This window comes from Hemicordylus capensis, chromosome 4 (genome assembly GCF_027244095.1).
Source record: "Hemicordylus capensis ecotype Gifberg chromosome 4, rHemCap1.1.pri, whole genome shotgun sequence".
Classification (NCBI taxonomy): Eukaryota; Metazoa; Chordata; class Lepidosauria; order Squamata; family Cordylidae; genus Hemicordylus; species Hemicordylus capensis.
The window spans coordinates 277,935,003-277,959,064 of record NC_069660.1 but is presented as its reverse complement, the minus strand read 5'-3'; the positions used below and the strand labels follow the sequence as shown (position 1 = coordinate 277,959,064).

The following is a 24,062-nucleotide window of genomic DNA, read 5'->3' as shown; positions in this document are numbered from 1 at the left end:
TTTCACCAATCCCTCCTTCCTCCCATAGCCCTCTGTGCCTCCCAAAAATATGTCCCTGAGGGCCCTCAAGGAAATATTTTAAGAAGACACATCAGGCTGCAGAAAAAAGGGGGAAGGTCAATGAAAACTGCTCCCTCCCCCAATGCACTCATGCAATGTTATTCAGCACACACATTAGGATGTATCACTGTAAATATTCTCAGCACAAGAATAATTCTGTTCCGTGGAAGTCTTAAGTTTTACATGTATCTTTATAGCTCTAAAAAACTAAGCTACTGAGTATTTTAAAAAGTAAATTTACTAATACAATTAGTAAATTACTAATAATATTTTGTTAATATTTAAAATGTAAAGTAAATTTACTAATATTAGCAGATCTCATTCTATGTGAACACCACTATCTTGATTAGGGGTGTGCATGGAACCGCCAACTGCGGTCCAGCACTGGGTGTGTGGGGGTACCTTTAAGAGCGGCGGGAGGGTTTACTTACCCCTCCCGCCGCTTTCCTGCTTGCCGCCGTAATCTTCTGAGTAATTGGGGCGGCAGGACACCAGCCGCCCCCGCCCCCCCGCGACTGGATTAGGGGCCAAATCGGCCCAAACTACTGCCGCCGTGGCCGCCGCCCACCCACCCAACCGCCCAACACAAGGCCCGATCTCGGGCCAAGGTAGCCACGGGGGGCGACCTGATTAGGGGCCAAATCGGCCCAAACTACTGCCGCCGCGGCCGCCCGCCTGCCCTCCCAGCTGCCCGAGTCCTCACCATAAGAAGGCCCGCGTCAGTCGGGCCGATCAGGGCCCCACAATTCTAAAAGGAGAGGAGCTCGCAAACAGAGCTCCTCACTCTGCAAAGTCTCGGCCCGAACTGGGGCTTTAGGCGCAAAGGACGCCTTTTCAATGGCCTCCGAACTGGTCCGGGCCCACCCCTAATCTCGATTTCTCATATACATATGCACACACTCAATATAAACATAAGCTGAGGGAAGATCAAAAACTACATATGTAGAAATTAACATTTCAAACATGTGAAAAATAAGTGACGGAAAAAATAAGGTTTTTCCGTTGCTTTGTTTCCATACCCAATGTATTCTTCTTTATTCTCTTCAGTTACAAGTAAGTTTGAGCCTCCTGCTTTCAGCTCATGTGAGGTAACTTTCCCTAGTAGCTCCATATCAACACAGAAGTACATCTCTAAGTTACACTCTTCAATGTTGTTGTCCCTGGGAGAAAAAATTAAAAATATATTAACTACATATAACCATTTTAGCAAGAAAATAGGAAAATGTGAATATCTGAAAAAACATACAAACCTTATCCAAATTAGGGAATTATAGAATTCAGTATCAATGGATTCCAAATCCTTTATTGTGAGTTTCTTATTTAGCATGCGCTTGTAGAATGGCAGGGAAAAACCAGTGTCAATGAATTTGCCATGAAACAAAGCCTGTTTAAGATTTAAAAAATCAATTTGGTATTTCATACAAAACAACTTCAAGTGCATTGTTCATGGCAGAAAACCTAACAACTGCTCTAAAAGGCCTCAGAACAGATGTTTAGGAATAAAAGCAAGCCTGGAGAAAGCCAACATAATGAAATGAAAATAGTAAATAAAAAATAGATAACATGATCTTCAGTGCATAATCCCTTCAAATACAGATTACACCACCAGAACACATTACAGTCTCACAGCCAGATTCTGATTATGAATTATGTTCCAAGTGGTTCTACTACCGAATGCTAGGCTAAGCCCAAGAATACTCAGGCTAGGCCTGTGCAATACTTGGCTCCAAATAGCCCAAGCCAAATAATCCATACAGCCTTGCTGGCACTTCATGGAGGTGAGCATTCCCAAAATGCACCTCCACACAGGACCCTGATCCCCAATTCCCTATCCGTTCTGATAGCCTCTTATAGAGAGTGGCACCCTTCTACATTCCAGTGCCATCTTGGAAGGCATGCAGGGAGCACTGCAAAGTCGAGTCCTTTCCATTTTCCCCATGGAACCCTATGGGGAAACAACTGGAAAGGACTCTACGTCCCAGTGCTCCCCAAGCTAGGGATGTGCGAAACGTGATTTGGCATCCGAATCACCAGCACAATCCGTTTAAAAAGGAGGAGAACAGGTCCATAGCTGCTGCTCCTCCCACTAGCCATCACTTATGTAATCCTGGAGCTCCTCCTGGATATCTTTGCATCCCTGCTGCCCCTACGTGTGATGCCGGCATGGACATGGACTCCATGCACATGAAGATATCCAGGAGGAGTGCCAGAATTATGGAAGTGACAGTGAGTGGGAGGAGCAACAGCTATGCATCTGCTCTCCTCTTTGTTAAAGGGGCTGTGGAAGCCCTCGTTTTAAAAATGGGATTGTGCCAGTGATTCAGATGCTGAATCACGTTTTGGCACATCCCTACCCTACACACCTTCCAATTGTTGAAGGAGAAATCTTGAAAGTCTTTTACAATTGGGACCTTTTTTACATTGGTGTCCTCCTACATGGGGGAAAGAAGAAAAACAGACACATGCACTATTGTCATAAATGATAGTGTGCATAAACCCAAAACACATGCATGAGTTGTACATGTGACTATGTCCACAATTTTCTTTCCACATACATGTACAGTCCAGAAAAGAACATGTTCATATATGGGAACTGCACAATTAATGAAATATATGTGAGAAGGTTGTGCAACAATCTACACATCGATGTTTTCTAAATGCTGTGCTCTATATGTATGAATTTTGTTAGTTGATTTAATGTGGTCTATCTTGAGACGCTGAAAAAAACAGAAGGTGTGATCAGTGCATTCCTCTATTTAAAAAAGTTATATAAGCTTTAAAAACAGAAATGGTCTATACCCACATTTGTGACTATATAAACCAGGGATTCCCAACGTTGGGTCCCCAGATGTTTTCGGACTTCATCTCCCATAATCCCCAACCAAAGGCCACTGGGGCTAGGGATTATGGGAGTTGAAGTCCAATAACATCTGGGGACCCAGCGCTGAGAATCCCTGATATAGACAATGCTTCACAAATAAACATTGAAGGGGAAAATAGAAATGCATGAATTCTGAGCAAGGAACACACAAAAACTAAGCTATTTTTGATGGTGTGGTCCTCTGACATGGAGTATAAAAAGCAGAAATGGTACAAAAGTAATTTATTGCTGAGAGCAAGTTCTGACACATTTTGGGGATAAGACCTCTTCCTCAAGGGAAAGTATAGCATACATAAATCAAAGTGCAAAGCTTCTCTCCAAGCTCCATTTTGATTTATGTTACACTTTCCCCTGAGCAAGAGGTCTTATCCTCAAAGCGCATTGGGACTGTTTTCAGCAATAAATTACTTTTGCGCTGTTCTTTTTTGCCCTCCTGTCCTCACCAGTATGGTGCCTCCCCCTTCATCTCTTGTCCTTTGACATGGGACATTTTGATGCTTAAAGCTAGAGAGTAAAAAGGACACTGCTTTAGGTGGATTTAGGAAAGAAAAAAGTCTGACACACCACCATAGCTTGGATGTCTGAAATTGCCATCACAAAAGGTGACAAGCTGGGATGTGTTTAAATGTTCGTTATAACTAGTTGCATGAATGCAACTTGCCACCAAGTTTTGGAAGCATAGGGCTTCCGTCACTAAGAAGTAAAAGATAAGCCAAGGAGCACTTCACTGGATCAAACCGTAAGTGTTCTACTCGAGCAAGCTGTCTCCAGCATATATAACCAAAATACCTTTGTGATGCTCACAAGCCAGACATGATAGCGGCAGATCTGCCCTGCTGTACTCAGCATGCTAGATGTACTGGCCAAGGTGACTCTACAACTAATATGGGGCAGTAAAGTTGTGGCAAATAACTTATTGGGGAGCAAGAATTTTACTATACATTAAATATTTATAGAGAGTAAGGTAATTAAATGTTGTTAGTTTATTTGCCTTCTTAATGAAGCTTGCTTGATATTTTCAAAATTATTCAGAAAATGGGCCAAATGCCTCTTAAAAATACTATCCTTTTGGATTAGGTTAAACCTCTCTGTCTGCCTTCCAGGTTAGTTTTCTCTTCCTGCCCAAGAACACTGGGCAGCAAAGATTGGGGTGAGGAGAGAGATGAGTACCAGGCCAGCTGAAATCTACAAGTGAGATAACCCAGCAGCTCCCTGCACACATGGCCTCACCCAGCCCCAGTTCCTGGCCAGCAAAGAAGCAAAGGGAAGCCTAGTTCCAGGGAAGCTGGAGGAGTCTCCCACCTACCTGACCACACTGGCTTTTTGTTCTGGGGTAGAAGAGTGAGTGAATGAAGTTTCTTTAAGCAACAGAGGCCTTTTAAAATACTGTATATTCTGGTAGGAACGCCACAGCACATACATTTTTGAAAGTTCTTTGTTGGCACTTGCGATGTTTACGATGATGCAGCATTTACGTGCAAGTGGAGATGAAGGAGGCCGCCGAGGAAGAGGAGGTAGTGGCCACTAAGGTGGACAACGTGGCGCAACGACACTTCAGCAAGACCAAGCTCAGCAGTCCATTTCAAGATGGCAATGCAGGTAATAGAGAAGGAGGGATGGAAGGGGAGCAGGGTATGTGTCAAAGAGTCTGTTTTAAGGTGGTGCTGCAGGCCATGGAAGAGGGCTGGAAGAGGAGCAAGCTGGGGGGGGGGGGGAGAGGAGGAGGAAGGGTGGCGGTGGCAGCAGCAACAAACAAGCCAATCCAGACTTCCCCTCCAAGAAGGCGCAGCAGCAGCAGCAGCACAGCAGGGCCTTCTGACCGATAAGAGGCCCCATGCAGCCGAGAGGGCATCGAAGCAACAGAGTTGCTTCCTCCTCCCTTTTGGCCATACTTAATTGGTTTAGCTGCGGCGTTTTTGCCATGCAGCATTTCTGATGGGGTTTTTTGGTGGAGGAGGGAGAATCACCTTTTCCCCTCAGTGCAGTGTTTACGCCGATGTGGCATTTCTACCAGAAAATACGGTAGTTAATCCAAGCTATAGGACCATAATGTATTATCACTGTATTGTCTGAAACTTTGATGTAAAGTTCCAGTCTGGTGGATGAGAGAGTTGGAAATATTTTTTGGGGGAGCAACTGCTACCCCTTGAAGCAATACTGGCAACGCAGCCTACCGGTAATGTGGCAGGAAGACACACCATGTGATGGATTGCTTTCTTATCTGAACTCTGGTGATGCAGCAGGGAAGAGGAATTTCAACTCCTCACACTGCCTCCAGAAGTACCCTGTGTAACCCAAAAATATGTCCCTGGAGGCCACACAGCCATCAGGGATAGAATTGCAAGTGATACACACTCAGGAGAAGCCATGTGGTTCATTAAATTGTCTAAAAAGCCTGTTGTCCAAAGGGCTGAAAAACAATTCAATCTCTACTTCAAAAAAGAAAGTACATCAATTCCTTCAATGCATATTTCTTATAATGATCCTGACAAATACTTGATCGAATACAATAAAATATAAAACTCACCATGGCAATAAACCGTCCAATGAAACAGAAATAGGAAAGATGATCTGGATTTATTGTTGATGCTGGATTTATCTGTAGACAGTAGTTGCTCTTCCCAGCATATTCAAAGAGACAGTACATAGGGTTCAGTACTTCATGGGAAAGCAAGAAGAACCATTCTCTACAAAAATTAAAGCACAATTTAATAAAGCACAATTTAATAGCTGCCTTCAAGAGCTACAAAAAATGATCATAGAATGTATGAGATTAGCTCCAAACAACCATGAGCAGAAGAGAAGTGAGCAGAAGGGAATTTCCTAACCCTTCTCCCTGTTGCAGGCCTCTGAACAGTTACTCCTGAGAATTGGGGATGAGGCTGAAAGGTGGAGAGCAGATTCCACAGAAATCATAGTGCTTTGTGTGTCCAGGGCTCCCATGAGAATCCATGAGCTATTTTCCACTCACAATTGTTTCAGCCCAACCCAGTGCCTAATACAGGTGGACCTCGCTATATGTGGTACCGCTATCTGCAGGTGTCTTGACACCCAACCTCATTATCTGCTGATAAAACCCCCCCACATATCAGTGGTTCCTAGACGGCTGGAAATTACCTTGGAGGTCATTTCCGGCCACCATTTTGTGGCTCATTTGTCAGAACAAGTTGTTCTAATAAGAACTAATCTGCCTACCTTCCTTCCTTCCATTATCCCTTCAACTGGACTAAATTTTGTCCAAATCAGTTAGGCAGTTCACAAGTTAGCCCACTTGCATCTCAAAAATTCATCCGTCTGCCATCTTGGATCAGGGTGGATGGCTTCATTACAAACTACACCATTGAGGTATCCCTATGTGTCCGTGAACACAATGTGGTTCATATTGATCCAGGCATTGTGAAGTTGATAGGGACACACACACGGAATGCCGGGCAGTCTCATAAGCCTACTGGAAAGTAGGCTAAACAGCATTTTCACCTGTAATTTTTTGCAGAAAAAATGGGGAATTTGGAACTGGAGCAGGAGCATCCCGGGACAGCTGGACACCCATGGAACACAATAGGGCACTTTATTTGTCCTTTTCCTTGCATTTTCCCTGTGTTTTTGCCAGCCTCCAAGAACATAAACCCACCCCCCATCCCATTGACTTCAATGCTCCAGTATCCACGATTCCCCCGCGGAACAAAAAAGAACAGGTTGCTTACCTGTAACAAAAGATCTGGTAGTGATTCCATGACATTCATAAAGTATGGGTTCTGCACCTGTGCAGATCAACTTCGGGTAGAACTTGTTAGCTCCTCAAGACACCTTTAACCATCTCCTGCACGTGCCCTGCAGAACCTTATAGCAGCAGTTAGGCATCATCCTCTCAGTTTCTTGAAGGCCGATTAGCGTTTTTGCATAATGCTGTTCAATTAGTGGTGTCTTGGAAGTAGCTTGCGTTCTGCAGTGGGGATGGCTGAGCGGGTTTTATGAATGTTGTGGAATCACTACCAGATCATCTGTTACAGGTAAGCAATTTGTTTATTTGATAATGAGTTCCAAAGACAATAATGAAGTTCCACGACAATAATGAGTTCCACGACAATCATAAAGTATGGGTGAATTACGAACTTCCCTAAAGGAGGAGGGAGCTGCAAGCTATCATAGCACCCTTTTAAAAACTGCTCGCCCAAACTCAGCCGCCACTGCAGAGCGAAGGTCAAAAGCATAATGTTTGACGAAAGTCTGGTCAGAAGCCCAGGAAGCAGCCATACAGATGTCTCAGAAGCTTATTCAGGCTAAATGTGCAGCAGATGTAGAGTATGCTCTGGTGGAATGGGCCTTTATTGACCCTGGAGAGGCTACCTTCTACAGGTCATACATCATCTTTATGATCTCTATTTACCAGTATAATAGTCTGTGGCAGGACGGCTTCTGGCCCTTTTGATGGCTGATCACACAGACAAAAAGATGTTTGGTTTTTCTTATTTCTTATGTTCTTTGTAAAAAGAACAGAATGGCTCTACGAACAGTCCAGAGAATGCATGGCCTGCTCCAAAGGCGAGAATGGATCTCTGAAAAAGGTTGGTAAGACTATATCATTATTCAAATGGAAGTCTGATACTATTTTTGGCCTAAATTCTGGATCCAAGTGCATCACTACCCTGTCTGGGTAAAACTTTGTATATGGCTCGTCTGTGTGGAGAGCGAGAAGCTCACTCATGCGTTTTGCAGATACACGAGAAATAATGTCTTTAATGCCACCAACTTTAAAGAGTCCGTAGCCATTGGCTCAAAAGGTCTCTCTGTTAATGTTATCAGTACGAGAGACAGACTCCACTTGTCCATTGGCTGCCAAATCGGTGGGTACAAATTATTTATTTCTCTCATGAATTCCTTACATCTAGGGTGGATGAAGACCATTTTTCCATCCCAACCACTGTGGCATCCTGAGATGGCTGCCATATGCACTTTGATGGAGACATTAGCGAGCCTGCTTGATTTCAGGGATGTAAGATATAGAAGCACTTCCTTTAATGTTGCGTTCTTGGGTGAGAAGTCTCTTAAATCCGCATGGACGCAAAATCTTTTCCATTTGGCCCAACAGTTTCTTCTGGTTGAACTTTTTCTGTAATTAAGCAATATTTTCTTCAATAATCTATCCACCATGCTTTTAAGATTCAGTATGGCGAGGTTCAGATGCAGCAGCTGGCGCCCTCCCTGCAAGATCTGGTCCAGCTGCTGTGGAAATCGTCTGTGGTTCTAGCCACCAAGTTCGAGTAGTTGCGGGAACCACAGCTGTCTTGGCCACCAGGGAGTTATTAAGATTCCTCTGGTTCTGTTTTGCAGCATCTTGGCCACCACTTTGTTCAGTAGAGGAAACGGTGGGTACAAGGAGATTGTGCATCCACTGAAATTGTAACGCATCGCCCTTAGATCGTTCTCCTAGACCCATCCTTGAGCAGAAGTGTTTGAATTTCCTGTTCTGGGTGGTTGCAAACAAGTCGACCGTTGGTGTTCCCCAAGAGGTGAATAGGTCTTTCAGAAGTAGGGGATTCAGCTCCCATTCATGCTGCTGAAGTACTGGGCTCCTGAGCTCAATGCATCTGCTATTGAATTGTTTTATGTGGATGGCCATTATGTGAATGTTCCTTACTATGCACCAATTCCATATCTATAAAATGAGTCGACACATTGGTTTCGATACAATGCCTCCCTGGTTGTTTACATAAGCAATAGCGGTGGTATTTTCCATCTGGAGTTGAATCACCTGGTCTCTGATGATGTTCTGGAACGACTTTAGAGCCTTTGAGGTGGCCAGTAGTTCCAGGAAATTTATGTGCAATTGTCTTTCCAGAGCCGACTAGCAGCCATGTATCCTTAGATCTGACAGATGAGCACCCCAGCCTTGCATGGAGGCATCTGTCATAAGAGTCAGTCTGGGCACCAGAGTCTTGAATGGCACACCCTCTGGGAGATTCTTGCTGTTGGTCCAGCAGTGTAGTGAGGCCAATACCTTGTTCGGTAGATGCAGGCAGGGATCCTCAACGTTGGGCCCCCAGATGTTATTGGACTTCAACTCCTAAAATCCCCAACCAAAGGCCAGTGGGGTTTGGGATTATGGGAGTTGAAGTCCACTAACATCTGGGGGCCCAACGTTGAAGATCCCTGGATGCAGGAGTTTCCCTTGAGGATCTATATTGGGATGAAATTCCGACAAATACCACATCTGCAGACTTCTCATTCTTAGTTTGGCATAGCGAACTGTGAACGTGCACGAAGCCATCAAGCCCAAAAGTACTTGTACTGTCCTGGCTTTTTGTAGTGGAGCGTCCTGAAACAGTTTTATTATTATCTGGATGCGTTTTATCCTGTCCTCCGGTAGGTAGGCCCTTTGGTCGTCCATATCTAGTATTGCTCCAATGTATTGTAGTCGCCTTGTGGGTAGCAGATGTGACTTTTTCCAGTTGATTTACACTCCCAAGTCCTGTAACAGTGATGTCACAATCTGGATGTGGGAGTCTGTGTCCTCGATTTTGCACTGATGAGCCAACCGTCCAGATATGGGAAGCTGGAGAGGCCCTGTATCTGAAGGTAGGCTATGATGATTGCCATCACTTTCGTGAAAACTCTCGGGGCTATCGCTAGGCCGAAAGGTAGCACATTGTATTGGTATATATCTGTGCCTACCATGAAGCATAGGTATTTTCTGTGGTTCTCCTGTATGCCGATAGAATACAGGAAGTAAGCATCCTTCAAATCCAGTGTTGCAATCCACCTCTCTTCGTGTAAAAGTGGGAGGATTGTTTTCAGTGTTATCAACAGAACTTACACACATTGATATACAGGTTAAACCAGCATAGGTCCATTATCGGGCGTATGCCCCCATCCTGCTTTGGGATCTGAAAGTACCGGGAGTAAAATCCCGCTTGACTGAGTCCACTGCACTGGCGTGATCGCCTGTTTCCCCAACAGTTCCTTGACCTCCTCTTTCAGAGTCAGTGTCTCAGGAGTACATCGGGAGACCCAGTGTGGTGTAGTGGTTAGAGTGCTGGACTAGGACTGGGGAGACCCGAGTTGAAATCCCCATTCAACCATGATACTTGCTGGGTGATTCCGGACCAGTCACTTCTCTCAGTCTAACCTACTTCACGATGTTGTTGTGAGGAGAAACTTATGTAGTACACCGCTCTGGACTCTTTGGAGGAAGAGCAGGATATAAAATGTAAATAATAATAATAATAATAATAATAATAATTATTATTATTATTATTATTATTCCCATAAACACTGGCAGAGTCAGGAATTCTATAGCATATCCCATTGTGATTATTCTTACTACCCACTGATCTGATGTTATACAGTGCCTTGCCTGAGCATGACTTGCCAGTTTGATGGTGACTCTGGCTGGCGTCAAGGTGATGTTTTTTCTTGCACAGATGGTAGTTATTGGTGTTTTGCTGCTGGGTGCAGATGGGCTCTGACTACAATCAAAGATGCTGCTTAGCCAGTTGAGCAGCCTTGTTGTGGTTTTGCTGATTTGGCCTGTTCTTAGGAGTGTAAGTCCTGTGGTTAAACCGTTGATACGGCCTCCTATAATCTTTTCGTTCACCTTGGCAATAATTGTAATGCCTTCTTTGGTAAGGTTGGTATCTAGAACCCATATATCTTTGGGTCATAAAACTTAGCTGTATTCTTCAACTTTTTCCACTGTTCCATTGTGGCATCTGTTTCCTCAGAAAACAGAAACTTCCCATCAAAATGAAGCACTTCTATACGCTCTCGCATATCCTGCTGCAAGGTGGTTGAACGCAGCCATGCGTGTCTTCTCACCATTATTGCTGACGCTAAGGTGCGAGATTCTGATTCAGCTAAATGTTTTGCATTAGCTAGCTGTTGACGCATTGCCGTTGTTGTTCTGACAAAGGTCTGTTCAAATTTCTTTTGAAATTCTGCTGTGGTAAGGTTGGCACATTCGTCAATATAGATTCTCCCATAAGGAGTGTGTGAATTTTGACAAACAAGCGATGTAATTTGCTATTTTAATAGAAATACATGCAGTCGAATAAGTTCTCCTGCCAAGGACATCCAGTTTACAGCCCTTCTTATTGGATGAGGTTGTATGGCGTCTTCCCCCTCTGGATGAAGATGCACAGTCTATAACCAGTGAGTTAGGTGCTGGATGCTTCATAAGCTCTTCATTGTCTTCCTCCTGTATCCTGTAGAGAGTTTCCAACCGTTTTGATGTTGGTGTGGAGGTCTGAACAACTTCCCAGGCTGAATTTGCTGCCTTGGTGATGACTAGGAGCATGGTAAGTATACCGGCTGTAGTCCTGCAGTTCTCTTCATAAAGTTATACACCGGGTCATCTAAGTCAGATGTTTTTTGCTTGAGGTCTAGACCAAGCACTTCAGCCATTTCAGCTATTTGCTGATAAGATTTCAGTTCCTCCGTTGGAGAAACTGATGGTGATGTTGATACCTCTGGAGTTGGTTCTGGGACATGGTCCTCGGATTCCTCTGCTGAGGAATCAGAGATGTAACTTTCAGCCTCGTCAGAGGAGTCTATCTGCTCGTCCATAAGTAAGTGCATAGCAGCATGACTGTTGGTCATGCTATCCACTGAAGAACAAGGCTGGATCATTGCGTCCCTTTTTCTGTTATCCACTACTCGTAGGGTCTGGGTTGTCGAGTGTTGTACCAGTCATGTTGGTGCTGATGGCAAAGGAGGGAAACTTACTTGAATAGAGACTGTCCTAATCTGTGTCCTAGGTTCTTCTAGAGTCAGAGTCTGTACAGAGGTATCTCTGAAGTCCTGTCTATCCAGTGAGACTTGTGTTCCAGTCTGCATCAGCAGACTCCTTTGTTTTTGACATAGTTTAAAGGAAGAACATTCTTCAGTGGATAAGGTTATGGAATCACTCCAACCCCCATGAGGTAATAGTCCCAATGCTGGAGTGGTCTTGTACAGAGTTGTTCCCAATATCAAAGGGGTTCTGGGTATTGAGAGATGTTGTTTGGATGTGTCGTCATCATTGACATCTAGACCATGGCTCAAAAAAACCCTAAATGTGGAGGTCAATGGTGTGCTTTCTCCTGACTGTAAGAGCTGCACAATGTCAGGTGCTGGAGTAGAATCTAACTCCATCTCTTCTGCCACTTTGATGCCATGTTCGGCATTGTGGCCGAAGTTGAATCCGGAATCGAGGGTGGCCTATGTCTTCTTATTTCATTCAGACGGGTGCCTGGATGTCAATGAAGATCTCAATGCCGACGATAGCAAAGTGTTCAATGTTGATGATGATTTCAAGGGCATAGTAGGTTGAGCCTTCAACATCAATGTCATCTCGGGGGCTTCATGATGATGGGACTCCAATGCCTGCCCACCCATCCTTGATATCGAAGACATCAATATAGAGCGTGGCGTCGAAGGGGATAGCTGAGGAGTTGGTGTGGGGGAGAGCGATACAGCGACTCAGTTCGATATTGAATTGAGGTAGACGCCAGTGGGATTTTGGTTTGTTGTAACCCTGTAGGGGAGAGGGTATTATCTGAGGTTTAGTCTCGATGCTTTTTCTTATGAATGTTATGTTTTTTTCGGTGGTGGCACCTCCATTGAGGGCTTGCCCTTTCTTTTTGGTCTTGTCTGCACAGCAGCTGGCTTTAAAAAAGATTATTCGCCCCTCGAGGTCGAGGCTTTCGGTCCCAACGCCGGGATTTTAGACTGCATCAAAATTGCAGTTCTTGGTATCGACTTCTGAGTAGACTGTGAAGGCAAGAGGAATTTGCAGTGTCGATTTTCCCGGGCTGAGTGCATCCTCTATCAAGGTGACCTTAAGTCGGGCTGCCCGGTTCTTTAATGTCTGCTTTGAAAAAGCTGAGCAGATTGGGCAGGTTGCTGCACTATGGTTATCCCCCAGGCACAGGAAACAAGGTTTGTGCCTGTTGGTAGAGGGAAGCTTTCCCTTGCAGTTTTTGCACCTTTTAAAGGTGGTGTTTTTTCCATAGGAGGTTGTAAACTCATGGGAGGCATTACAATAAGGGGGGGGGGGTTAGCAAAAGAGTAGTTGATTTCAGTCCCGGGCCAAGCCAAATAAATCCTGCCGTAACAAGTTTAAATCGATGCAAATCTCCAATACCGTTTAGCTGTTCCATAGTCAAAATCCATTTTATCACTATAATTGCCAAAATCTGAGGGTAGAGAGAATAGTAGTCACTGTCTATTCCAATTTCAAGCCATTTAAAAGATATTTTTGATTAATTCTGAGGAGCTCTGAACCGAACATCTGATCACTTAGGAAGTCGGAAAGAAACTGAAAGGAGGACGCCTAACTGCCGCTATAAGGTACTGCAGGGCATGTGCAGGAGGCGGATAAAGGCATCTCAAGGAGCTAACGAGTTCTACCCGAAGTTGATCTGTGGAGGCGAAGAACACAGAGTTTATAATTGTCGCGGAATTCACTATCCAGATCCCCTGTGGATAGCTGGGTTCACCTATATTGCAGCCAGCGCAAACTGCTATGAGTTAAATTATTACTTACTTTAAAAAAAAAAACAACTACTGAAAAACCATGTGACCCGCAGTTTGGAAATTGGGAAAGATGAAAGGGGGCAGACTGAACTCCGTAGAAGTGTTCCCTCCCAGCTCAAACATTCTGAAAGTGAAGTGGGGATTCTCCCTTTGCTGTCAAATGTCTGCAAAAGGAACATAGACTGGACTCTGAGAAAGTGCCTCCTCAGAGCACAACTTTGCTCCCTTTGTGATTGTTTTGCTGGCAAAGAGATTTAGTGGACTCAGCCTCCCCACTTTGTCACCAAAACTATCATATTTTAAGCTGCTCCACAATTTGTGTATTTTCACTGGCCCCCAGTTACAGCCTTTATAGAGAAATATGTTCTTAAAAGGAAATTGTTAAAGGAGTCTTGTGGCAGCAGAGCATCAAGCTTATTTAATGCAATATCATCCAAATTCCAACCAAATGGCCAAATAAGTTACCCTCTTTTTTTCTCCTAAATTCCTTATAGGAATATAGCAAGGTAGATTTCTATTCTCTCTCCCCTTACTATAAGATAGATCCTACAACTATTTCAAGCAAGATTTTGAACAAGGACTTACCTGGCTAAACCACCATAATCCAATCCTTCTTCTCCTCTGAATATGACATACAATCGTCTCCTTAAGTCATAGGGTTTTAAAGCCATGATCTACATACAAAATATCAAAAACACAGTAACACTGAAAAAACCAGAACAAATATTGGACAAATTGAAACAATACATTCAGTGTTAAATCTAAATATTTTATATAGCGCTATGGGAAATGTTCTGTTACTTTTCCAGCACTATTTTCTTCTCCCTCAAAACATGGTCTCAGCCAATTATGGATCATGAAATCAGTGAAATGATATCACAATGCTGCAGAGCCAGATTTGGCTATGAAGCATCATCACTGAGAGAAAATAAGGAAGCATTACAATAACACGAGAGAGCAGTGATGAACTCATCACCATGTTGTCAAGGCAATTGTTTTCAAGTGCTGTATTAATTTGAGTTGCTGTCCTCCTGTGTAGACAAGTAGATTTCTTGAGCCCTGAGAATGTAGCAACCAACTAATTGTCCTGAGGAATGATCACATGTTTGTATTTTAGATTGTTTTAATTATGCTACTGTTTTGCTGATTTTATATTGTGAACCGCCCAGGGACCTTTTTGTATTAGGTGCTATATAAATGTTCAATCAATATTGGACAACGCTTCTAGACTCTCACACTGTATTGTAAGAGTAGTTTCTTTTCCCTCACAATGCAGCAAGAGAGAAAACATGTCCTCACATTGCCCAGGCAATACTCCTGTTCTGAACTGTGAGGGGCAGGTTATGTGGGGAAATATTCCTTTCTTCTACACAATGAGCAAATAATTGGTTCCTATTGGTATATACACTATGGATATTTATATACCGCTCTTCAATCAAAGTTCACAAAGCGGTTTACACAGAAAAATACATAAATAAAAAATATATAAATAAAATGGTCTCCTGTCCCTAAACGGCTCACAATCTAAAAGAAACATAAGACAAATACCAACAACAGCCACAGGAGAGATGCTGTGCTGGGACTGGATAGAACCAGTTGCTCTCCTCTGCTAAATATAAGAAAGCAGGGGCGTAACAAGGCTGGAGTGGGCCCAGAGACAAAATTTTAAAATGGGCCCCTCACTGATACACACACACTCACTTCACATGTGACTTGCCTCTGGGGGGCCCCTCAAGGCGTGGGGGCCCCCAGGCAGCCGCCTCCCCTTGCCTAATGGTAGTTACGCCCCTGTAAGAGAGTCAACCACTTTAAAAGGTGTCTCTTTGCTCAGCAGGGGTCTCACCCTCTGAAAAATCCACAAAGGGGGCATTGAGAAGGGTAAATGGTTTTGTGGGGAAAGTCCTAATTTTGAAGAGACTAGCTACACACACACTTTCTACTAAACTGTAATAAGTAAAGATTTGTGAGGTAAGATTCACCCACTGGAATTTTACAGCTATAACACAGTTGTAGAATAAGCCCCTTTCCTAGCTGTACCATGAAAATGGAAATGTTCTAATCTACACAATGTTTAGTAATGTTTGATACTATAAATATTCTTACTTGTTGGAAGGAATCTTCAAACAATGTTTGTCTGGATACATTGATCTTCACATGGCTTGGAAGAGCATTTGACTATAAAAAAAAATAGTAAAACATCAAACACCTACTCAAAAAACATTGAAACTTTTATAAATTTTGATCAGTATTCCAGTACCTGACACAAGTAGCGGAAATGAGCTAGCTTCCACCTGAAGCTGCGTTCATATGCAATTTGTGGTCCTTTATTTCTGTAACAAAATATATCTAAATTTAATATGCAACAAGGAATATCATTTCACAATACATTCAAGTGCTTACAAGAATTTATAGGTTGCTATAATTTCACAATACATTCAAGTGCTTACAAGAATTTATAGGTTTAAATATATTTTATTCAATTCAGAAATAGTGAGAGCACTACTGCAAGCTTTGGTCTCATTTTCTGGGTCAATCTTAAAATCTCATCATATAATCTTTTAAAGAGATATAGTCTATGAATACTTCATATTAGTCAAACACCACCTAAAAGGTCATCAGTTACGCAATTCTGTCAAGGAAACACTGCAGTCATTATTTCAACTATACAGATTTAATATGCCAGAAACACAAATATATAAGAATTTCCATTAACATCTCACTTACACAGAGGATTTACCGGTACGAGGATCATTGAAGGTAGTTGTCCGTGTGTTATGATCAACGAAGTATCTAACACCTTCTCTGGTGTATCTGATTTCCCAGCCCTCAGGAAGGGGGTCCTCATTTTGTAAACTGCATAAAAAATAAAATGTATTACATTTAATAAGAGCATGTCATTTTATATCTAGTTTAATTTTGTTTAATTTAAACACATACTACAACGCATATATATACACAGACAAACCCTTGAGTCCGTGGGTCTTCCCATTGTGTTGTCTTTGTGTTGTGGTTTACAAAATACACTCTATCATTTGCATCTACTCTCCGTTCTGCAATTAAAAAAACCAGCAATGTAAACAAATGTTAAACTATACATGGGTGCTATTTCATATAGATACTTATATTTCTCACCCCAGCCTGGTGGTAAAGGACCAAGTGGATCATTTTCTGCGGACAGCATGGAGGCCTAATGAAAACAAAGGAAAAATAAAAATAAATATGTTGGAATGTATTTTTAAAAAATAAGTTAAACCAGCTAAACAAGGAAAAGCTCCAAAAAAGCACTACTTCTATGTTTAATAAATTATTTTGTGCAACAGGAGTTTCTGCATTTAAACACATATTTGACATTCCTTCTATTATGCCATAGCTAGAGGTGGGCTTGTGTCTTATCCCGGACGTATCTTATTGAACAGATGTTGCGTAAATGGTAATCGCCAATCCTGTTGCTATCTACTTTCACAGAGAAGTGAGCAAAGGAACAACATGACATAGAGTTGGAAGAAGTTGCCACCCTTTTGCCCAATGTAGTTAGTTGCCTTTCCCCCAAGATGTCCTGTTAGCTTGCAGGTGCTAGTCTTGGCTATCAGAACAAATAATGTATCTTGTCTTCCATTTAAAAAAAAAAAAAAAGCCTTGTGAAACTCCATTAGACATATATAGAGCTACTTCAGATGAGCAAACAAATCATGGCTTGTTCAGTCACTAATAGTGACCTGAAGTCCTCTAAGCCCATAACCTCCTTCCTCCCTCTTCAGCTTGTGCACTGTTTAAACCACAGCTCCTTAGCTTATTCAAAGTCTGGGAGTGGTGTTTTAACTATGGTTCACAGATCAGGTAATAAAAATAGATTTAACTCTGGTTTCTCATAGCAGTCTATGAACCATAGTTAAACTACCACATCTTCAGACAAGTCACAGAGCTGTGATTTAAACAAACCAGAATGTCAATATCAGAACTCTGCATCACAGCCGAGGAGATAAGGGGACGGAGAGGACAAAGCAAAGGGGCTTGTGAGACTTATACCTGCATTTCCGATCAAAACAAATATATATTTTTAGATCATGTGAACAAGTCCATAGATCATCTCAGCTAGCCCTCAATGGTTAACATGAAGTGTATGCATCATATATAGGCATGATTGCTGCTGCCCTAGATTATCTGGGTGATTTTAGAAAATGGGATATAATATTAGAGTCAGACTTAAATAAATAAATAAAAGTAAAATAAAAATATCTAGAAGATATACTGGATTTTAGAGAGAGAAAGATCACAATATATTCTGTACTGCACACTTCAGGACAACGTTAGCACATGTGCTATAGTTCTGTTATGAGTTATTTACTTCATTTCAGATAGAAGCCCAACAACAGGTTAACTTTATTCTGAAATGTGCAGGGATGTGTGCACACACATATTGAGGAGTCAGAAATATTCAATGCAAGGCAACTGTAGTTATCACAGATGGCACTTATATTTCAAGTTTTAAAAACTAGTAAGATGGACATCATCCTGATATTCATCATAGAATCAATCCACAAGTTAGCTGGTTCTGAAGATGTAAATGAAAAGACAATATGCCCTAAATTTAATATTTTAGCAAGAAGGCATCATATATAGTCTTTCTAATCTTTGTTGAAGCTTTCTGAAATGATGAAGATCTGAAGGGATCAAATCAGTTCAGCTAAAAATAACTTAAATGCATGACAGAGTTCCCAATATACTGTAACAGTAAACTGTAGAAATGCTCACACTATGAGTTAGCACACAGAACAAAAAGCCAGGTTTCACGATCAGTGAGACACGGGTTCAGGAGCTGAGGGGGGAGAGCAGGCTAAGCCTGCTCTCCCCACTCACGACTGGGGAGGAAGCCCTGGATGGCTGCCCACACGATTGCTGGCTCCGTGACGGAGCCAGCGGGGGCTGGGGAGCTCGGGGGCCGTGTGGCCCCCAGAAGCTCCAGTATGCCCTGCACGAGCATGCAGGGCATACTGGGGAGACCCCCAGAGCTGGGAGGTGGCTTTTTGCCTCCCTCCCAGGGGTCTACTCGCGAGTAGCTGTGGCACAGAGTCGCACTGCGGCTACTCACAATCAGGAAGCCCGGGTTTGCGGAGTGCTTGCTCCGCAAACCCAGGCTTCGGGAGGGCTACTAAAGTGGGCTAGCCGCTTGTAAGCCACCGGGGTTGCCTGCGAGCCCGGTGGTTTACACCACAGTTTCTCAACCGCCGGTCCCCAGGGGGTTGAGTGCCGGTCTGTGCAAGTCCTTTAACACCCCCTCCTTTTCAAGCATGCCAGTCCTTTAACACCCTGGAGATTAGCTCCCTGGAGCTAATCTTTAACCAGGCAGCCTTCGCTGCAGGGCTCTGTCTTCCTCCGGAGTCCCAGACAGCCTTTTCTCACTCCCAGCTAATCTCTCCAGTCTCTTTGATGAGAGGAGATAGCGAGAGCTGGTGACGTCACTGGTATGCAGCCGGTGAAACACACTAGGCAGGTAGCAGGGCGAGTGAGAGGGAGTGCTTGGCTTGGCTGGAGTGCTGCATGCATAAACTCTGTTCTGAACTTCTGCATGCATAAACTCTGTTCTGAACTACTACAGAGGAGGAACAGAGGAAGGCAGGCAGGCAAAAGATAAGAAAACAAACAAAAGTAAGCAACAGTGCTGATCAAATGAAAAAAGAAGGGAAAGATAAGAAGAATGAAAGGGGTGGGGGTGAGGGGCGGGCTGATCATGTACTGACTCAACAAAAGGGGAAGAAGATCAAATAAAATGGGATTTTTAAAAGCAAGCATACAGGAGAGAACAAGTACAATCTGTGTGAACTGAGAAGTAAAATGGGGGGGGGATGAGGGAGGTGAAGAAAAGGGTGGCTAGGGTGAGCTACTGACTTACCAAAAAGGGGATGACGCTAACATAAACTGGGATTTTTAAAAGCAAACATGCAGGCAGGAGAGAGAACTAGTGCAATGTGAACTGAGAAAACCAGTGGAAAAAAGAGATCACGAGAAAGGGGATGGAGTGGGGACTGGGTGTAGCAAGGTATGAAATGGTGAATAGAGGAGAGAGAAGGAGGGAAGGAAGGATGAAGAAGAGACCCACTAAAAGTCTTCCCACTCATGTGTGAATACATAGTACTCCCCCCTCCCTTAAACCTCTGCCTAAAAATCATTACAGTTGTAAAAACCTGGATATATATGAATGTGTGGTATGAAGGGTTAACTCTCCCACCCCATTCCCTGTGGTTTACTTTCCTAATGTGGATGCCATATTGATGTGTAAAGTTCATTACCATAACATTACCTTTTCAAGTCTCTTTTCAAGGTAATGAGTGTTTTAGTTCTGAGTGTACTGCTTGGAGGTTTTTTGGATGATGATGTTTGGTTACAGACTTCCAGTATGATATGAGATGTCATGTTTTAAGCTTCCTATCAATTAAGTTGATAAGCTGGTTTCATGGTAGCAAACATGCATTGTCCCATTTGCTAAGGAGAGCAAGGGCAGTGATTACCAAATGAAGAGAGGAGGAAATCTGGAGGGGGAGTACTGTGTGTAAGAGAGAGTACTATTTTAAAAGCAATATTAAATTACTATTTTTATGCATTTAAGAAGCAAGATATTATGTATACAGGAACTTGACACAAGTTCCTGCCTGCATGTTTATATGCAAAATAGATAGATGAGGAGTAAGAAAAGACAGAATTGGAAGAATGGAGTGTAAGGTTGCAACCTATTTTTAAAATATGAGAATGTTAAATCTGGACTGGACCAATCTCAGGTGCCAGGGAGCCATGATGTCTCATCCTTTCCTCCCTCCCCCTTTTGAGCCAGAACTTCAAAAGTTAAATATTGATTAAATTCATTTTCATTAATTTCACTTTGATTTAATTGATTGATTAAGTGTTATTTTAATAATCAGCACCCTAAAAATTGACCTTGGCCCCCATGAGCCAAGTCACAGTCAGTTTTGGCCCATCAGGACATTTGAGTGGTGAACACCTGTGAACGCCTGTACTAATAGATAAATTTGAAACCCCTTTGCTAACTGCTGGTCTGGTACTAGAAACTGCACACACAAAATGTAGCGGTCCTTGAAACTCTGCATGGCGAATTTAGTGGTCCTTGACTCCAAAAAGGTTGAGAAACACTGGTTTACACAATCAGGCAAAATGGGGCTAGGCTCCCCTAGCCCAATTTTGCCTGATTGTGAGAATAGACCCAAAGTATACTAACTAGTACCTTTAAAAAATGGATTCTGAACCTACCAACACGTCATGTGTACAGAGCTCTCATCCAATCCCTTGCTTGAACCCCTTTGTCCCCCCTGCACACTACTCTCATGTGCAGAATTCCCCCCTGCCATCTCATCTGTCAGCCTACCTCTTGAAATGGAGAGCTGTGCATAACACTAGAGGGTAGGGGTATGCACGGACTGTTAGGCACAGAACCATGGACAGAACCATGGGTATGCGAACCAGTTAGGTCAAACCAATTGGCTGGGCCAATCAGTTTGACAAACCAGCTCAAAGCAGTTCCAAACTGCTAAACCGGCCTGGTTCATGGCAGTCCAGTTCCTGACCGAACCAGTTCTGCACATCCCTACTAGAGGGCTGCACCATGCTGCGTTGAAGATGCAGTAAAGATTATTTTAATTTATATTAGCTTAATCCTAAAACTAATTTGGCAGGGCAACAAAGTAGTTTGTAGAAAGGCTACATAAACCTTTCTAAAAACTAGTCAACTATATAAAACAACTGAGGTTTGGGCATAGAGAACACTATTCCACATTGACTTGGAAATAAATGATGTTGAGACACTTTCTAGCCCTGATTATTAGGATTATTCCAAAGTTAAACATGGCACATATGCCTGACTGTTATGTCTCTTAGCATAGTCCATTAATGTGAATGATTCAGGCAAGGGGGGCGGGTGGGAGCAAAGGAACATATCCATGTGTTGTGACTTTAGAAAGATTTATGTTATAGTAACAATTGCTTATAAAATGGTTTTGGCTGCTTTGGCATATTTTTGGTTTTTTTGATAGCGTTTTAATATGGTTTATGATGCACTTTAAGGGTGTTGGTGGTCATTATTGTAACTGGCCTTGCATGTCTGAAAGGTTGACTATAAGTTCAACACACAAAATAGAGATAAAGACGACCAATACAGTAACTAAATGTTATAAAATAGAACCTGTTATTCAGTTTACTCAAGACTGACATTATCAAGACATTATCAAGTCTTTGTGTATAGTTGTATATAGCAAAGAGTATTAAATATCTAATAGAAGACAAAAAGGCAAAAAATTATTTCATAACTTTGTACATTTACCGAATAGAGGTATCGTTGGTTAAATTGCTGCATAGCTCCCTGCAGTTGATTGCGCTGAGACTGCCATTGCTCAAAGTTCCTGACTGATTCCATTGTTGGTCGCTGCCAAGTTGTTGTCCGTGTGTTATGGTCCACATAATAAACTCTTCCACGATCATCAACCCTCCTTTCCCATCTACCACACAAAATGCCAGAATTAGAAGCAACGTTTTTCCCAGTCATAATATGAATATAGTTTACAACTGAATTTTATTTGCTGATATCATTTTGCCTTATAAATCTAAGTTTTTCAAATGTTTTTCTTCTCCTAAAGTTAAGAAGCTATAAAGTAATATTCAAGAAAAACAATTAGAAAATAATATATCTGTCTCAATGGGCAACATGTACATTCGTTAGTCATGACTAAGCACCATTGAAATCAATGGCCAACATGGGCAGTTCTGAACTGCCTGAACCACTGTAAGTGCCTTAAAAAAATCCCACTGGCATTCTTGTACAAATACTTACACTGGTGTGATCACACTTCTGCGACACCACTAACATTATTTCCAATATAAGTAGCATTGCGGAAGCATGATTGCACCAGTTTAAGTATCTGCACAAAAGCACTCTTATGCAAGAGCGTCAGCAGTTCTTTTTGGTGCTTACAGCAGCAAGGGCAGCTCAGAAGCACTACACAACATGTTGGACTATCAGATAAATCAATCATGACTCACATTAATTGGGACTTAGTGTGGATGTAGCTCAGTTCCAGTGCTAAGGTCCAACAAGTCTGGTGTACAGTCACTTTGTTTAATTAACTAATAATGCCCTATGCCTTTGAAAGAAAGGGTTACAGACTGAACTGTAGTTAAGCTTAAGTAAATGTTACTTAAATAAATGCATATTCTGCTCCTGTTTACCTCCACCTCCATTTAGTTTGCCTTTCTCTGTGTCTCCCTTGTGTAAAATTTCAAACAATAAGCATATTAGGGCAGGCATCTCATTCCTCCAAGTTGCTAGGAAGATTGTGAAATTCCTAACACAAACTAGTTTGAAGCTCCCCAAAGTAGTTTGAATACAAAGGCCTGCGAGTGTGGACTACTCCAGAACAACAATCTCAACTTTACTATTAAAAAGGGCAAACTGAGCATCAAGGTGAGTATTCTGTCTTCTAAAGGCATAACCTGCAATTTCAGAATTATTATCCAGCTTTGCTATTCATTTCTGCCAGATTCTAGCTACTTGCATACAGAAAGGCATTTAATACAAGTATACAACTGGAACAGATTTTTTTTTTAAGCTTAACTATGGTTTGGTTCCTAAGAATTATGGCTTGAATTCTAAGAACCATGAACAATGTTCTGCTTGAGGAATGGGGGCCCCTGTTCCCTCCATGCAGCAGCCCTAGTGCTCCTCCAAAAGGCAGCTCCAGGGAACCCTTGGGAACAATTTGGGACATGGCGTGAGGACAGCACATGGGGTGTTGGAGAACTGTGAAAATCACAGAACTTCCTCTCTTTGAACAAGGAGTGCCTTTACACTTATGCCAGACACACCTGCATTCAAGTATACTTATTTTTAAAATAAAACACACAGTACAGTATAGATGATCATTTTTGTGAATCTCTGTTTCTAAAATGCATTTATCAGCACATTTTTAAAAAGATTAATGTTTATTTAGGAATTAAAAGGTTCTACAGGACATCATAACAGAACCTATGCAAACTTCAATGTAATAAACAATTTTCCATTTTTGCATTTAGTTCTCAAAACTATTACTTTAAAAATCTGCAACAATATATCCAAGTTAATATAGAACTTGTCTTTTTTGTTTACCCTGGAGGCAAAGGCTGTGGCCTTTCCCATGTTGTAGTTCTTGTGTTGTGATCAACATAATAAGTTCTACCATGAGGATCCTTTCTCTGTTCCCATCTTTAAAAACAAAAGCATTAAAAGAACACGTTGCAGCTCACTGAAATTTATTGATGACAAAACAAAAAGTACTTAATATTACATTTTGATTGCTACTTTTAAAAGCTGATTGGGAAAATCTACATTTATGCAGAAGACACCCATAAAAGTTGGCTATATTTTTTCTGAAAATGTTAGCTGACAAACTTTACCTAGACCAAGAACCTTTACATCCTGAATAAGAAAAGTTGGGTCTAACTAGGCAAGCCAAATTAAGATACTGATGAAAAGGTATCCAACAATATATAAAAAGCAGTCCAAGCTAACTGAGAAATATTAATCCAAAAATATAATACATATCCTAGAGCTTTGGACATAAAAATGCTGAGG

The 24,062-nt window shown here is 42.1% G+C and overlaps 1 protein-coding gene across 4 annotated transcripts in view; it reads right to left on the bottom strand.

Annotated features, from left to right (window-relative positions):
* The window catches only part of WWP1 (WW domain containing E3 ubiquitin protein ligase 1), a 91,799-nt gene that overhangs the window by 5,633 nt on the left and 62,104 nt on the right, over nucleotides 1-24,062 (bottom strand). For all 4 annotated transcript variants that reach the window (XM_053245135.1, XM_053245133.1, XM_053245137.1 and 1 more), the window contains exons 9-19: nucleotides 23,598-23,693; nucleotides 21,780-21,954; nucleotides 16,586-16,640; nucleotides 16,419-16,503; nucleotides 16,178-16,306; nucleotides 15,711-15,783; nucleotides 15,557-15,628; nucleotides 14,039-14,127; nucleotides 5,469-5,628; nucleotides 1,311-1,444; nucleotides 1,080-1,220 (exon numbers count right to left, since the gene is read on the bottom strand). In XM_053245135.1, the coding sequence (XP_053101110.1) occupies nucleotides 1,080-1,220; nucleotides 1,311-1,444; nucleotides 5,469-5,628; nucleotides 14,039-14,127; nucleotides 15,557-15,628; nucleotides 15,711-15,783; nucleotides 16,178-16,306; nucleotides 16,419-16,503; nucleotides 16,586-16,640; nucleotides 21,780-21,954; nucleotides 23,598-23,693 (1,209 nt within the window). The remainder of the gene's footprint in view (nucleotides 1-1,079; nucleotides 1,221-1,310; nucleotides 1,445-5,468; nucleotides 5,629-14,038; nucleotides 14,128-15,556; nucleotides 15,629-15,710; nucleotides 15,784-16,177; nucleotides 16,307-16,418; nucleotides 16,504-16,585; nucleotides 16,641-21,779; nucleotides 21,955-23,597; nucleotides 23,694-24,062) is intronic.